The sequence below is a fragment of the Salvelinus fontinalis genome, chromosome 31 (assembly GCF_029448725.1).
Source record: "Salvelinus fontinalis isolate EN_2023a chromosome 31, ASM2944872v1, whole genome shotgun sequence".
Classification (NCBI taxonomy): domain Eukaryota; kingdom Metazoa; phylum Chordata; class Actinopteri; order Salmoniformes; family Salmonidae; genus Salvelinus; species Salvelinus fontinalis.
In genome coordinates this window covers 37,344,978-37,362,748 of record NC_074695.1, presented here as the reverse complement: position 1 = coordinate 37,362,748, position 17,771 = coordinate 37,344,978, and the positions used below count along the sequence as shown (strand labels likewise).

The window sequence follows — 17,771 nt, the reverse complement described above, 5'->3', positions numbered from 1 at the left end:
TCTGATGAAGCAGATGCAAAGCTACAGGACTGTTTCACTAGCACAGACTGGAATATGTTCTGGGACTCATCCGAATATGTTCTGGGACTCATCCATTCTCGGACTCATCCGCATTGAGGAGTATACCACATCAGTCTCCGGATTCATTAATAAGTGCATCGACGACATCATCCCCACAGTGACCGTGCATGCATATCCCAACCAGAAACCATGGATTTACGGGCAACATCCACACTGACTTGCTAGAGCTGATGCTTTCAAAGAGAGGGACTCTAACCCGGACTCTTATAAGAAATCCCGCTATGCCCTCCGACGAACCACCAAACAGGCAACGCACCAATACAGGACTAAGATCGAAACCTACTACATTGGATTTGATGCTCGTCGGATGTGGCAGGGCTTGCAAACTATCACGGATTACTAAGGGAAACCCAGCCACGAAATGCCCAGTGACGTGAGCCTACCAGACGAGCAAAATGCCTTTTATGCTCGCTTCGAGACAAGCAACGCTGAATCATGCATGACAGCGCCAGCTGTTCCAGACGACTGTGTGATCACACTCTCTGTAGCCAGTGTCGGTAAGACCTTTAAACAGGTTCAAATTCGCAAGGCCGCAGGGCCAGACAGATTACCAGGATGCGTACTCAGAGCATGCGTTGAACAGCTGGCAAGTGTTTTCACTGACATTTTCAACCTCTCCCTGATTTAGTCTGTAATACCTACATGTTTCAAGCAGACCACCATAGTCCCTGTGTCCAAGAACGCTAAGGTAACCTGTATAAATTACTATTGCCCCATAGCACTCACATCTGTAGCCATGAAATGCTTCGAAAGGCTTGGCTCACATCAACACCATCATCCCAGACACCCTGGACCTACTCCAATTTGCATACCGCCCCAACAGATCCACAGATAACACAATTTATATTACACTCCACACTGACCTTTCCCACTTGAACAAAAGGAACACCTACATGAGAATGCTGTTCATTGACTACAGCTCAGCGTTCAACACCTGATTTGCCGCTTTCCATGTTGTCTGTTGTCTGTAGCTTGTGAGGTGTGGAAACACTTTGTTGCTTTTATGAATTTTGTCTTGCTGCTTTTTGTTCTATGTTGCTCTGTCTGTATGCTACGTCTCTCTTGTCCTATGTTTCTCTGTCTGTATTCTATGTCTGCTTGTCCTATGTTGCTCTGCGTGTGCTCACTGCTCAATGATTGTCTATATTGTAATTGTTTTTAATAACCTGCCCAAGGACTGCGGTTGAAAAATGCTGGCTAAAACCGGCACTTTTACTGAAACGTTGATTACTGTGCACTGGCCCTGTAAAAATAAAATAAACTCAAACACGGGCACCCCTCAAGGGTGCATGCTTAGTCCCCTCCTGTACTCCCTGTTCACGCACGACTCCAACACCATCATTAAGTTTGCAGACAACATGACGGTGGTAGGCCTGATCACTGACGACGATGAGACAAACATCAGGGAGGAGGTAAGAGACCTGGCCGTGTGGTGCCAGGACAACAACCTCTCCCTCGTAGGGATCAAGACAAAAGAGATGATTGTGGATTACAGGAAAAGGAGGACCGAGAATGCCCCCATTCTCATCGATGGGGCTGCAGTGGAGCAGGTTGAGAGCTTCAAGTTCCTTGGTGTCCACATCACCAACAAACTATCATGGTCCAAACACACTAAGACAGTCGTGAAGAGGGCATGACAAAGGCTATTCCACCCAGGAGAAGGAAAGATTTGGCAATGGTCCTCAGATCCTCAAAAGATTCTACAGCTGCACCATCGAGAGCATCCTGACTGGCTGCATCACTGCCTGGTATGGCAACTGCTCGGCTTTCGACTGCAAGGCACTACAGAGGGTAGTGTGTACGGCACAGTACATAACTGGGGCCAAGCCTCCCACAATCCAGGACATCTATACCAGACGGTGTCAGAGGAAGGCCCTAAAAAATGTCAAAGACTCCAGCAACCCTAGTCATAGACTGTTCTCTATGCTACTGCATGGCAAGCGGTACTGGAGCGCCAAGTCTAGGTCCAAAAGGCTTCTTAAAAGCTTCTACCTTCTGAACAGCTAATCAAAGGGCTACCCAGACCACTCTTTTGTGCTGTTGCTACTCTCTGTTTATTATTTATGCATGGTCACTTTAACTCTACCTACAGTGGGGAGAACAAGTATTTGAAACACTGCCGATTTTGCAGGTTTTCCTACTTACAAAGCATGTAGAGGTCGGAGAGAGACGTGAGAGACGGAATCTAAAACAAAAATCCAGAAAATCACATTGTATGATTTTTAAGTAATTCATTTGCATTTTATTGCATGACATAAGTATTTGATCACCTACCAACCAGTAAGAATTCCGGCTCTCACAGACCTGTTAGTTTTTCTTTAAGAAGCCCTCCTGTTCTCCACTCATTACCTGTATTAACTGCACCTGTTTGAACTCGTTACCTGTATGAAAGACACCTGTCCACACACTCAATCAAACAGACTCCAACCTCTTCACAATGGCCAAGACCAGAGAGCTGTGTAAGGACATCAGGGGTAAAATTGTAGACCTGCACAAGGCTGGGTTGGGCTACAGGACAATAGGCAAGCAGCTTGGTGAGAAGGCAACAACTGTTGGTGCAATTATTAGAAAATGGAAGAAGTTCAAGATGACGGTAATCACCCTCGGTCTGGGGCTCCATGCAAGATCTCACCTCGTGGGGCATCAATGATCATGAGGAAGGTGAGTGATCAGCCCAGAACTACACGGCAGGACCTGGTCAATGACATGAAGAGAGCTGGGACCACAGTCTCAAAGAAAACCATTAGTAACACACTACGCCGTCATGGATTAAAATCCTGCAGCGCACGCAAGGTCCCCCTGCTCAAGCCAGCGCATGTCCAGGCCCGTCTGAAAATTGCCAATGACCATCTGGATGATCCAGAGGAGGAATGGGAGAAGGTCATGTGGTCTGATGAGACAAAAATAGAGCTTTTTGGTCTAAACTCCACTCGCCATGTTTGGAGGAAGAAGAAGAATGAGTACAACCCCAAGAACACCATCCCAACCGTGAAGCATGGAGGTGGAAACATCATTCTTTGGTGATGCTTTTCTACAAAGGGAACAGGACGACTGCACCGTTTGAGGAGAGGATGGATGGGGCCATGTATCTTGAGATCTTGGCCAACAACCTCCTTCCCTCAGCAAGAGCATTGAAGATGGGTCGTGGCTGGGTCTTCCAGCATGACAACGACCCGAAACACACAGCCAGGGCAACTAAGGAGTGGCTCCATAAGAAGCATCTCAAGGTCCTGGCCTAGCCAGTCTCCAGACCTGAACCCAATAGAAAATCTTTGGAGGGAGCTGAAAGTCCGTATTGCCCAGCGACAGCCCCGAAACCTGAAGGATCTGGAGAAGGTCTGTATGGAAGAGTGGGCCAAAATCCCTGCTGCAGTGTGTGCAAACCTGGTCAAGAACTACAGGAAACGTATGATCTCTGTAATTGCAAACAAAGGTTTCTGTACCAAATATTAAGTTCTGCTTTTCTGATGTATAACATACTTATGTCATGCAATAAAATGCAAACGAATTACTTAAAAATCATACAATGTGATTTTCTAGATTTTTGTTTTCTATTCCGTCTCTCACAGTTGAAGTGTACCTGTGATAAAAATGACAGACCTCTACATGCTTTGTAAGTAGGAAAACCTGCAAAATCGGCAGTGTTTCAAATACTTGTTCTCCCCACTGTACATGTACATATTACCTCAATTACCTCAATTAACCGGTGCCCCCGCACATTGACTCTGTACTGGTGCCCCCTGTATTAGAGGTCGACCGATTAATCCTAATGGCCAATTAATTTGGGCCGATTTCAAGTTTTCATAACAATCGGAAATCAGTATTTTTGGACACCGAATAGGCCGAAAATATATATATAAAAAAATGTACAACTTTATTTAATATTTAACTAGGCAAGTCAGTTAAGAACACATTCTTATTTTCAATGACGGCCTAGGAACGGTGGGTTAACTGCCTTGTTCAGTGGCAGAACGAAATATTTTTACCTTGTCAGCTCGGGGATTCGTTTTTGCAATCTTCCGGTTACTTGTCCAACGCTCTAACCACCTGCCTTACATTGCACTACACGAGGAGCCAGCAGTGGAAGAAGGCCTCTGATGCAGAGATAGAAGGTCTCATGCTACTCCAAGCAGACATCAAATGTCGGCTGGCAACCTTGCGAAGAGCGGAAAACTTAAGGAAACTTCGTAGGAAGAAGGAACACTCAAGAACACGGTTCTATAAAAACCCCTTTAAGTTTGTCAAAGACCTCTTCGCAAAGGAAAAGTGCGGAATCCTAAAAACTCCAAAGCCAGAACTGGAAGAACATCTGGAAAAGGTCCACCAGGACACGAAAAGGCATGAGCAGATAATCATCCCACATGACATCCCACCCATTCAACCACCAGAATTCAATCTGGACACTGACCCTCCAAAATGGAAGGAAGTAGAGAACGTTGTCCGACTAGCAAGAGCGGCCTCGGCTCCTGGGCCTAATGGAGTACCATATAAGCTCTACAAGAACGCCCCGGATGTTCTACGCTTTCTTTGGAGGCTCATGAGGATAGTGTGGCAGAAGGAAATAATACCAAAGGCATGGCGAAGGGCTGGTGGTGTGCTAATCCCGAAAGAGAAGGATGCGACAGACATCAGTCAATTCCGACCAATCTCCCTTCTCAACGTCGAAGGGAAGATCTTTTTCAGTATAATAGCACAGAGGCTGTCCACTTACCTGGAAAGGAACAAGTACATTGATACATCTGTACAGAAAGCAGGCATTCCTGGTTTCTCTGGTTGCCTGGAACATACTAGTATGATTTGGCACCAGATCCAAACAGCTAAGAAAGACAAGAGAGACCTCTATGTCATCTTCCTCGACCTGGCCAATGCCTTTGGCTCAGTTCCCCATGAACTCCTCTGGGAATCCTTCAACTTTTTCCACGTACCAGAACCCATCACTACACTGGTAAAGGCCTATTTCCAAGACCTGCAATTGTGTTTCACAACACCTGACTTCACAACAACATGGCAGCGCTTGGAAGTGGGCATAATGGCAGGCTGGCCTTCACTATGGCCATGGAAGTCATCATCAGGGCATCGAGATGGGTGGTCGGCGGTGAGAGAACTAAGGAAGGGCTCCGTCTCCCACCTATCCGAGCATACATGGATGACATGACTACACTGACCACCACTGCAGCATGCACCAGGCGGCTACTTGCAAAACTGCAGGATAACATTAAGTGGGCCCGGATGAAAATCAAGCCAAGCAAATCTCGAAGCATCTCCATAGTCAAGGGACAGCTTAAAGATGTGAGGTTCTGCATTGGAGATGACCCGATACCAACGGTGTCTGAGCAACCCGTCAAGAGCCTGGGTAGATGGTACAACGAAAGCCTCCGAGATAAAGATCAAGTGCAGCAAGTAAGACAGGACATCGCCGACGGACTTGAGAACATCAACAAGACCCTACTGCCTGGGAAGCTCAAGCTTTGGTGCCTACAGTTTGGACTTCTCCCCCGGGTAATGTGGCCACTCACCGTCTATGAGGTCCCAATAACAACAGTGGAGAAGATGGAGCGAACCATTACCTCATACGTGAAGAAATGGCTGGGTGTCCCACGATGCCTGAGTAACATCGGCCTCTATGGCAAAGGGGTCCTTGAACTACCTCTTACAAGTCTAACGGAGGAGTACAAGTGCTCTAAAGTAAGACTTCAGATGACATTGAAGGACTCCAAAGACCAGACCATCAGCAAGGCTGCACCTCCCCTACAAACTGGACGGAAATGGACATCATCCAAGGCTGTGCAGCAAGCAATATCAGCCCTGAGACACCAAGACATTGTGGGGAATATCCAGCATGGAAGAGGAGGCTTTGGCCTGGCAGCAAGCAAACCAACGTTCCATAAGGCAACAACATCTGAACGCAGGAAGCTGGTGGTCGAGGAGGTGCGCAGACAGGAGGAGACTGCAAGAGGTGCAAAGGCTATCTCTCTTGCTAAACAAGGGCAATGGACGCGGTGGGAAGGCCTGGAGAGGAGAAAGATCAACTGGAGTGAGCTTTGGCAAATGGAGGCAAGCAACATCAGCTTCATCATAAGAGCTGTTTATGATGTGCTTCCATCACCAAAAAACCTACATCAATGGTATGGCGAGGACCCGACCTGCCCCCTCTGCCCAGCTCCAGCAACTCTCAGGCATATAATGACAGGTTGCAAGACCAGCCTCTCACAAGGCCGCTACACCTGGAGGCACAATCAGGTCCTCAAGAGCCTGGCTGCAGCACTTGAGACCAAGAGGAGTGCAACCAATTCATTATCTCCAAAAACAAGCAATCCCGTCAAAACAACAACATTCATCCGGGAGGGACAGAAAAGGCCCAAGCATCCTCCTACAAAGCCAGAAACTGGACACCTAGGCATGGCCCGGGACTGGAAGATGCTTGTCGATATTGGCCAGCAACTCATTTTTCCACCTGAGATTGCTTCTACCAACCTTAGGCCAGACATGGTACTCTGGTCCCCTTCACGAAAGGCTGTGTACATCATAGAGCTCACAGTCCCGTGGGAAAACTCTGTTGAAGAGGCCTACGAGCGTAAGAAACTGCGTTACACAGAGTTGGCAGCAGACGCAACTCAGCGTGGCTGGAATGCAAAAGTCTGGCCAGTTGAAGTGGGATGCAGAGGATTCGTGGCTTCTTCCACCATCAGGTTGCTGAAAGAACTTGGAATCCATGGACAGGCTCTGCGGCAGACCGTCAGAGCAGTTTCTCAAGCAGCTGAAAGAGGCAGCCAGTGGATCTGGATCAAACGGAAGGACCCTTGCTGGGCTATAATTTCATGACCACCCCCCACCCCCACCTGAGAACCCAATTCAGATCCATCCAACTTGAGGAGGGCATATGAGGTATGCGGTCAGCTGTAGGGCTGGCTCAGGGAAGAGGACACCCCTGCCTTGCATAGTCCCATGGGAAATATTAATTGGGCATGGGACACAAGCTAAGGCTTGATCACCCTGTAGCTGGCCACCTTTGATGAGGGTGTTTAGTGATTAAAGGCCGAAACACCCACTGATTCGAAGGCACACTACTGAGGATGTGTCCCAAAATTGACATCTTAACCCAGTCTAAGAAATAAACCTCCTATGCCACTCTGTCAACATCACGGCAAATCTCATGTGAGTGCATACCATCTATTGGCACAATGGACAGTTTCAACATCTCGTCCCGTGTTTTATGATTCTGATTATCTGGACTTGTCCAGTGACTGCTGAGAAAGGACAGCTGACAACATAGGAAAGTCTGTGTGACAGCTTGGAGAGACAGCTGACCGGAGGGAATAGACCCCAATGGGGCTGTAATGGGCTAGCTACCCATGTTGGCAGTCTCCGACGCTGCTTCAGTATGTTGGAGACACCCGCTAAGTGCTACTGAAAGTCAACAAAGGAACATACCCCTAGAGCCTGCGAGAGCTGGGGCGCAAGATGGCTCAACGACTGATCACACGGCTACGGACCCAGGAATGGAAACGACTACGAGTAGGAACACAGCACATGAGACAACCATAACAGCAGCAGGACACACACTTCAGGTGTGCAGCTGTGGTTGGGAGAGAGTAACATCGGCAAGGGGGTTAAGGATCCATCAAGGGAGGAAAAGGTGCTTGATAGAGCAGAGACAGGGACCTCGCATTGACCAGTACTTCTTACGAAGCAGCCAGTCAAATCAGTCGAATGAAGCACAGCGACGGGACGCAAACCAAAGTTCGCAGAGCATCAGCACCCCTGTAACAGAGGAGGATAACACAAGCACAGAAATGCCGGTGGATGAACTCACCCAACCACAGAGACCTCTAAAAGAGGAAAAGGTCAAAGGGCACAGACCGAGTGTGAAGTGGCCCCAAGCTGTTGAAAAGAGAGAGTGGGAAACAATCAACAACGACCTGACAAAAATCTTGGAACAACAGGTAGGAACAGCAGAGAAAAAGCTTGAAAGGATGGGAGACATTATCTACCACTACGGAGAAGAGCGCTTTGGAGTAAACGAAAGGAGAAGTGGCAAGACACCACCCGCGCCAGCCAAATCTAGGAGGCAGCAAGAGATCGAGATACTTGTCAGAGAGAGAAGGCAGCTGAGAAAGCAGTGGAAGAAGGCCTCTGATGCAGAGAGAGAAGGTATCATGCTACTCCAAGCAGACATCAAATGTCGGCTGGCAACCTTGCGAAGAGCGGAAAACTTAAGGAAACTTCGTAGGAAGAAGGAACACTCAAGAACACGGTTCTATAAAAACCCCTTTAAGTTTGTCAAAGACCTCTTCGCAAAGGAAAAGTGCGGAATCCTAAAAACTCCAAAGCCAGAACTGGAAGAACATCTGGAAAAGGTCCACCAGGACACGAAAAGGCATGAGCAGATAATCATCCCACATGACATCCCACCTATTCAACCACCAGAATTCAATCTGGACACTGACCCTCCAAAATGGAAGGAAGTAGAGAACGTTGTCCGACGAGCAAGAGCGGCCTCGGCTCCTGGGCCTAATGGAGTACCATATAAGCTCTACAAGAACGCCCCGGATGTTCTACGCTTTCTTTGGAGGCTCATGAGGATAGTGTGGCAGAAGGAAATAATACCAAAGGCATGGCGAAGGGCTGGTGGTGTGCTAATCCCGAAAGAGAAGGATGCGACAGACATCAGTCAATTCCGACCAATCTCCCTTCTCAACGTCGAAGGGAAGATCTTTTTCAGTATAATAGCACAGAGGCTGTCCACTTACCTGGAAAGGAACAAGTACATTGATACATCTGTACAGAAAGCAGGCATTCCTGGTTTCTCTGGTTGCCTGGAACATACTAGTATGATTTGGCACCAGATCCAAACAGCTAAGAAAGACAAGAGAGACCTCTATGTCATCTTCCTCGACCTGGCCAATGCCTTTGGCTCAGTTCCCCATGAACTCCTCTGGGAATCGTTCAACTTTTTCCACGTACCAGAACCCATCACTACACTGGTAAAGGCCTATTTCCAAGACCTGCAATTGTGTTTCACAACACCTGACTTCACAACAACATGGCAGCGCTTGGAAGTGGGTATAATGGCAGGCTGTACAATTTCACCTCTGGCCTTCACTATGGCCATGGAAGTCATCATCAGGGCATCGAGATGGGTGGTCGGCGGTGAGAGAACTAAGGAAGGGCTCCGTCTCCCACCTATCCGAGCATACATGGATGACATGACTACACTGACCACCACTGCAGCATGCACCAGGCGGCTACTTGCAAAACTGCAGGATAACATCAAGTGGGCCCGGATGAAAATCAAGCCAAGCAAATCTCGAAGCATCTCCATAGTCAAGGGACAGCTTAAAGATGTGAGGTTCTGCATTGGAGATGACCCGATACCAACGGTGTCTGAGCAACCCGTCAAGAGCCTGGGTAGATGGTACAACGAAAGCCTCCGAGATAAAGATCAAGTGCAGCAAGTAAGACAGGACATCGCCGACGGACTTGAGAACATCAACAAGACCCTACTGCCTGGGAAGCTCAAGCTTTGGTGCCTACAGTTTGGACTTCTCCCCCGGGTAATGTGGCCACTCACCATCTATGAGGTCCCAATAACAACAGTGGAGAAGATGGAGCGAACCATTACCTCATACGTGAAGAAATGGCTGGGTGTCCCACGATGCCTGAATAACATCGGCCTCTATGGCAAAGGGGTCCTTGAACTACCTCTTACAAGTCTAACGGAGGAGTACAAGTGCTCTAAAGTAAGACTTCAGATGACATTGAAGGACTCCAAAGACCAGACCATCAGCAAGGCTGCACCTCCCCTACAAACTGGACGGAAATGGACATCATCCAAGGCTGTGCAGCAAGCAATATCAGCCCTGAGACACCAAGACATTGTGGGGAATATCCAGCATGGAAGAGGAGGCTTTGGCCTGGCAGCAAGCAAACCAACGTTCCATAAGGCAACAACATCTGAACGCAGGAAGCTGGTGGTCGAGGAGGTGCGCAGACAGGAGGAGACTGCAAGAAGTGCAAAGGCTATCTCTCTTGCTAAACAAGGGCAATGGACGCGGTGGGAAGGCCTGGAGAGGAGAAAGATCAACTGGAGTGAGCTTTGGCAAATGGAGGCAAGCAACATCAGCTTCATCATAAGAGCTGTTTATGATGTGCTTCCATCACCAAAAAACCTACATCAATGGTATGGCGAGGACCCGACCTGCCCCCTCTGCCCAGCTCCAGCAACTCTCAGGCATATAATGACAGGTTGCAAGACCAGCCTCTCACAAGGCCGCTACACCTGGATGCACAATCAGGTCCTCAAGAGCCTGGCTGCAGCACTTGAGACCAAGAGGAGTGCAACCAATTCATTACCTCCAAAAACAAGCAATCCCGTCAAAACAACAACATTCATCCGGGAGGGACAGAAAAGGCCCAAGCATCCTCCTACAAAGCCATAAACTGGACACCTAGGCATGGCCCGGGACTGGAAGATGCTTGTCGATATTGGCCAGCAACTCATTTTTCCACCTGAGATTGCTTCTACCAACCTTAGGCCAGACATGGTACTCTGGTCCCCTTCACGAAAGGCTGTGTACATCATAGAGCTCACAGTCCCGTGGGAAAACTCTGTTGAAGAGGCCTACGAGCGTAAGAAACTGCGTTACACAGAGTTGGCAGCAGACGCAACTCAGCGTGGCTGGAATGCAAAAGTCTGGCCAGTTGAAGTGGGATGCAGAGGATTCGTGGCTTCTTCCACCATCAGGTTGCTGAAAGAACTTGGAATCCATGGACAGGCTCTGCGGCAGACCGTCAGAGCAGTTTCTCAAGCAGCTGAAAGAGGCAGCCAGTGGATCTGGATCAAACGGAAGGACCCTTGCTGGGCTATAATTTCATGACCACCCCCCACCCCCACCTGAGAACCCAATTCAGATCCATCCAACTTGAGGAGGGCATATGAGGTATGCGGTCAGCTGTAGGGCTGGCTCAGGGAAGAGGACACCCCTGCCTTGCATAGTCCCATGGGAAATATTAATTGGGCATGGGACACAAGCTAAGGCTTGATCACCCTGTAGCTGGCCACCTTTGATGAGGGTGTTTAGTGATTAAAGGCCGAAACACCCACTGATTCGAAGGCACACTACTGAGGATGTGTCCCAAAATTGACATCTTAACCCAGTCTAAGAAATAAACCTCCCATGCCACTCTGTCAACATCACGGCAAATCTCATGTGAGTGCATACCATCTATTGGCACAATGGACAGTTTCAACATCTCGTCCCGTGTTTTATGATTCTTATGGCAGGCTGACTACCTGTTACGCGAGGGTAGCAAGAAGCCAAGGTAAGTTGCTAGCTAGCATTAAACTTATCTTATAAAAAACAATCAATCAATCAATCATAATCACTAGTTAACTACACATGGTTGATGATATTACTAGTTTGTCTAGCGTGTACTGCGTTGCATATAATCGATGCGGTGTGTATCGTTGCTCCAATGTGTACCTAACCATAAACATCAATGCCTTTCTTAAAATCAATACACAGAAGTATATATTTTTAAACCTGCATATTTAGCTAAAAGAAATCCAGGTTAGCAGGCAATATTAACCAGGTGAAATTGTGTCACTTCTCTTGCGTTCATTGCACGCAGATGCAACAGTTTGGGCCGCCTAATTTGCCAGAATTTTACGTAATTATGACATAACATTGAAGGTTGTGCAATGTAACAGGAATATTTAGACTTATGGATGCCACCCGTTAGATAAAATACCGAACGGTTCCGTATTTCACTGAAAGAATAAACGTCTTGTTTTCGAGATGATAGTTTCCGGATTCGGCCATTTTAATGACCTACGGCTCATATTTCTGTGTGTTATTATGTTATAATTAAGTCTATGATTTGATAGAGCAGTCTGACTGAGCGATGGTAGGCAGCAGCACGCTCGTAAGCATTCATTCAAACAGCACTTTCGTGCGTTTGCCAGGAGCTACTGCGCTGTTTATAACTTCAAGCCTATCAACTCCTGAGATTAGGCAGGTGTAACCGATGTGAAATGGCTAGCTAGTTAGCGGGGTGCGGGCTAATAGCGTTTCAAACGTCACTCGCTCTGAGACTTGGAGTGGTTGTTCCCCTTGCTCTGCATGGGTAACGCTGCTTCGAGGGTGGCTGTTGTCGATGTGTTCCTGGTTCAAGCCCAGGTAAGAGCGAGGAGAGGGACGGAAGCTATACTGTTACACTGGCAATACTAACGTGCCTATAAGAACATCCAATAGTCAAATGTTAATGAAATACAAATGGTATAGAGAGAAATAGTCCTATAATTCCTATAATAACTACAACCTAAAACTTCTTACCTGGGAATATTGAAGACTCATGTTAAAAGGAACCACCAGCTTTCATATGTTCTCATGTTCTGAGCAAGGAACTTAAACGTTAGCTTTCTTACATGGCACATAATGCACTTTTACTTTCTTCCCCAACACTTTGTTTTTGCATTATTTAAACCAAATTGAACATGTTTCATTATTTATTTGAGGCTAAATTGATTTTATTGATGTATTATATTAAGTTAAAATAAGTGTTAATTCACTATTGTTGTAATTGTCATTATTACAAATAAATAAATAAAAATCGGCCGATTAATCGGTATCGGGTTTTTTGGTCCTCCAATAATCGGTATCGGTATCGGCGTTGAAAAATCATAACTGGTCGACCTCTACCCTGTATATAGCCTTGCTATTGCTATTATTGTTTGACTGCTGCTGTTTAATTATTTGTTACTTTTATTGATTCATTTTTTAAACTTATCTAATTTTTACTTACACGTTTTTCTTCTTAACTTCTTAAAGCATTGTTGGTTAAGGGCTTGTAAGTAAGCATTTCAATGTAAGGTCTACACCTGTTGTAGTCAAATAAAAATGTGATTTGATTTGATTTGTCTTAGGTCTCTCTTTATGTAGTGTTGTGGTGTCTCTCTTGTGGTGATATGTGTTTTGTCCTACATTTAAATATTTTATCCCAGCCCCCGTCCCCGCAGAAAGCCTTTTGCCTCTTGGTAGGCCGTCATTGTAAATAAGAATTTGTTGTTAACTGACTTGTCTAGTTAAATAAAGGTTAAATAAAATTTAAAAAATACAAAAGTGCCATCCAGGACCTCTATACCAGGCGATGTCAGAGGAAGGCCCTAAACATTTTACCAAGCATGTGAGGAATAACATTTTATTTTATTTGAGATGACGTGGAAACAACGTTGATTCAACAAGTGTGTGCCCAGTTGGATGAAACCATCCAATCCGTATTCAACTCCATAATTGATTTTTGTCCTTAATATTAATATTTTCCACTAACTGTAGCCTATCCAGTGGATAGGTAGCCTATTTTGAAGGCCTACAATTTTATTGCACCATCAAAATTGTAATTCCTCCAATTATTGAATAGGAAAAGGCTACATTATCTCGTGCATAATTAATGATTATGAAAAGGCATTTAGATTTCTATTTGATGAAGTCATAGCGGGCTACAGTCCTTTACCGTCTAACGAAAAATGTGCTTCATATTACAATGACATTTCTTTATTTAAAAGTTGCTGTTGTCCAACAGCTGTCACAAAGCATATATCTTGGTAGACACAGATGTTTTTTTCAAATGAAAGGATTGTTTTGGTCCTGAATGGTTTTCAACATCCAAAGTCTTGATCATAACTTATTCCAGCAATGTGGTTTTCTTAACCTGTCCAGTATACAAACTGAATGAACCGGTGCGATAGGAGGTATGCTGTTAGAAAGTGGAATTGTCACACCCTACCTCTATTCTCCAGGTGGCAAAGGCTGTGGTTTCTTGCATCCCTGCGAACAGAACCCCAAGCACCGTCACAGCAAGCAAAGGAGCACTGACATCGCCTCTTTGTAAACTTCTGAACGTCTGACACACCATCGTTGCGATATCACCTTCCAGAAAAATTCCCTCAACAAAGACAGACCAGTCAATTTCACCACCATCTATCCCCATGGATATCAATGGCCATCCATTGTATCCTTTTATTTGAACACAATATTTTCAATTGAGGATAACCGTGGCACGCACAGTCCAGCGGAATGGGTTGTGGAATCCTTTGTCACCCACCGCCAGCTCAACGCTACATCAAAAAGTCTGCAGCTATACAACCCTCCGGCGCAGCGCTATTCGCACAGTCTGCCAATGGTTTCACATTACTTTAAATTAAAGTCAGAGCGTGACAAGTTTAAATGGAAAGGAAACCACCTGCATGTATTCGACAATCTCAAAACTATTTTGACGAATCAATTATTTTTGACTGCTTATTAATAAAGTTCATAATTAGGGGAAAAATTCTCTAGTCTGTGCAGGTCTCTCATTTTAGCTGAGGTATGCGCATATTTTATTTATTTATTTAACTAGGCAAGTCAGTTAAGAACACATTTTTATTTACAATGACGGTCTACCGGGGAACAGTGTGTTAGAGTGTTGGGCCAGTAACCGAAAGTATCCCTGATTGAATCCCTGAGCTGACAAAGTACAAATCTGTCGTTCTACCCCTGAACAAGGCAGTTAACCACTTGGCTACCTTCCGCCCCATATAACAATATTATGTTGACTTTGATTTATATATATAATACCTATTAATTCAAATATAATTGGCACATCTATTTTATAATTATATAGGAAAACAGGCTGTTGCCTAATGTTAGTAAAACATATTTTTCAAATGTTATTTTCATTTTAGTCGGCTAGTTGTAGTTACCTGCATCAAATAGATGGTGAGCTATGATGATAGGCATACATTCTGCAGAACTGTGTAAACCGCAAAGGTTGTAGCCTAGTTTACATCAAATAAGTGCGTGTGTGAAGGGCCAAAACACACCATTTGAGTCTGGTGTCCATTCGTAGTCGACAACGTTCGAAAACTATTGAAACAGACATGTACATACAAATGTTTTTGGAGACGTGTAGTTTTAGTGGGTATAGTATTTACCCATGCTGGTCTGAGTTCGCTCTTTAACAAATCTGGATGGGATAGGGAGAGATCGAGCTGACCTTAGATCTGTCTCTACCCTATGGCAAATTTTACCCGGAGCTGTTTTTTGACCCACCACCAAAGAACCAAGAATGTAATTCCTGCCTTAGGTTTTGTAATATATGAGTTGGTCCGAGTGTGATAATAAGCGCTACTTTTTATAAAAAATATTTTGAAATATATATATATTTTTTAATTCATCTTGAGAAAAGGGTTATTGGACATGTTAGCGTCACAAGACGCGGAACTCAGATGACATTGGAATGCGTTTCCAACGGTGCCTATTTATACTGCACTTTGGTTGGACAAAATGGCGTCCGTCAGGGTTAACTGTGATCAGCCAGTGAAATATCCTCAAAATTGACACGCAGCAGGCTTGCCAACGGAGCAGGGTCAGCCCTGTAGTTATGTAGCGGTCACAGAAAGATGTTGTTACATGGTGTGAAATAGTTTATGAGAGAAAGGATACATAAAACAGGTAATATCCGGTGTCGAACATTTCATTTCTCCCTGGCTATTGGCTAGCTAGCTAATTAGCACACTGGCTAGTTAGCTTTTAGATTTAATCCTTTAATCTCTGTAGCTAGTTAGTTGACTATCCAGCCTTCTGGTGCAATGCTCTGAAGGCACATTTTACGAGGTTGTAGGAAGCAAGCAATGTGGCCACCCAACAGGTGTTTTTGTACAATTTACAAGATGATGCATTGAAATACAGCTGGTCCAGCTAGCATATTTGTAGCTACTGTTAGTCAGGATGGAAGTAGAACAGACTTGTTGCCTCGTTCTAGCATGTAGTAGCGAGCTTTAATCCAGCTCAACAACAATTAGTTTTTCCTGTTGCATGCTTTTGGAACCCTTCAATGATGGACAATATAATAGCTGATTCTTACTGGTTTTAAATTAATTTCAGCCTGGATTCTGTTGCACTTGCTCATTACATGAGATGTTCACTGTACGTAAATTAAGTTATGTGTGACCTCTGTAACTCTGTTTCAGGTTTACAAACCATTTCTTTATGATTGTTGCGGGCACTACTGTGGACCTTGGCAGAGGTATGGCTGTGGGGCAGAAACCAAGCCGCGCGGAGACATTTGTTTTGGCTGGATCGAATGGACGTAATGAGACAAGGCATTCCGGTTTGAATGACATTGTGCGGAACCACACCTCTGACCAGCGAAGGTCAGGGATGGCCAGAGTTGCGTCCCACATGAGGTACAAGTGTGCTGCTTATGTGCTGGCCCTGCGACCGTGGAGTTTCAGCGCCTCTCTCACACCGGTGGCGCTGGGCAGTGCTCTGGCCTACAAGCTGGAGGGCTCTGTGGACTTGGTCATCCTCATGGTGTGTGCCGTAGCTGTGCTGGTAGTGCATGGGGCAGGGAACCTGGTTAACACCTACTATGACTTCTCCAAAGGGATCGACCACAAGAAGAGTGATGATAGGACTCTTGTGGATGAGATCCTGGCACCGCAGGATGTGGTCATGTTTGGAGCGCTGCTCTACTCTCTGGGCTGCTTGTGTGCCACCCTGCTCTACTTTCTCTCCACATTGAGGATGGAACATCTGGCCCTTATTTATTTTGGAGGGCTCTCAAGTTCTTTCCTGTACACGGGAGGTGAGATAACCATTAACCTGTTTTTTTAAAGATTTACTGACATTATTTCACTCACAATCTTTTTACCAATACTAACCACACACACACACACACACACACACACACACACACACACACACACACACACACACACTAATATCCAGGTACTTATGATATCTTCCTTGTCCTGTTTCCAGGCATTGGTCTTAAGTATGTGGCCCTGGGGGATGTGGTGATCCTGATCACATTTGGCCCCCTGGCAGTTATGTTTGCCCACGCCGTGCAGGTGGGCTACCTGTCAGTCCTGCCCTTGGTCTACGCCGTACCCCTGGCCCTCAACACGGAGGCCATTCTACACAGCAACAACACCAGAGACATGGACTCTGACAAACAGGCAGGCATCGTCACTCTGGCCATCCTCATCGGGCCCACGCTGTCCTACATCCTCTTCAACCTCCTGCTGTTTTTCCCTTACGTGCTCTTCTGCATCCTGGCCACCCACTACACCATCAGCATGGCCCTGCCCCTGCTCACGCTGCCCATGGCCTTCCCCCTGGAGAGGCAGTTCCGCAGCCAGTGCTATTCCAAGATCCCCCAAAAGACAGCTAAGCTCAACCTCCTGATGGGACTTTTCTATGTCTTTGGGATCATTCTGGCACCTCAAGGCAGCTTACCGCTACTGTGATCCAATTGTAGATTACTTTATTTTTTTATAGCTTTAAAAAAAAAAGTGTCTAGTTGATGTACATCTTTGTATTCATAATTATTGGCTTGAGTTCAAAGGCTTTAATGTATTGTTTAGTTTATACATCGAGAAACACAGTTTAATTATTTTTCTGTAATACTGACAGATATAATCAGATGTGTAATTGTTCCACTATTTTGCACAAGAGTACTGTGTATCGGTTGAAGTCTGAGATGGGCTCAGAATAATTTGGTGTAAGACCACAGTAAGAGAAGACGTTTCAAGTCCTTATGCCTCATGAGGACAGACATGGAAGTGGAAGAAACAGTTGCATCGGGTCCTCTTGCTACCGGTGATGCAATTGTTCAAAATGTCAATAAACCAAATCTACACCTTTTAA

General features: G+C 45.7%; 2 protein-coding genes across 2 annotated transcripts in view; one reads left to right on the top strand and one right to left on the bottom strand.

The window, feature by feature from the left end:
- Positions 1–14,255, bottom strand: part of LOC129830177 (matrix metalloproteinase-23-like) — a 33,919-nt gene extending 19,664 nt beyond the window's left edge. Inside the window, exon 1 of the mRNA XM_055892513.1 lies at positions 13,867–14,255. Coding sequence (XP_055748488.1) covers positions 13,867–14,070 — 204 coding nt within the window. The 5' untranslated portion in view covers positions 14,071–14,255. The remainder of the gene's footprint in view (positions 1–13,866) is intronic.
- Positions 14,256–15,376: 1,121 nt separating this feature from the next.
- On the top strand, positions 15,377–17,771 carry LOC129830176 (ubiA prenyltransferase domain-containing protein 1-like). Its single transcript, XM_055892511.1, has 3 exons — positions 15,377–15,572; positions 16,091–16,707; positions 16,884–17,771. The coding sequence occupies exons 2-3, from the start codon at positions 16,110–16,112 to the stop codon at positions 17,369–17,371; spliced, it is 1,086 nt and encodes a 361-aa protein (XP_055748486.1). The 5' UTR covers positions 15,377–15,572; positions 16,091–16,109; the 3' UTR covers positions 17,372–17,771.

Coding starts and splice junctions, on each gene's coding strand:
- LOC129830176 (XM_055892511.1), top strand. CDS start 16,110: ATGATTGTTGCGGGCACTACTGTGGACCTTGGCAGAGGTATGGCTGTG. Junction 16,708..16,883: donor TTCTTTCCTGTACACGGGAG/GTGAGATAACCA, acceptor TCCTGTTTCCAG/GCATTGGTCTTAAGTATGTG.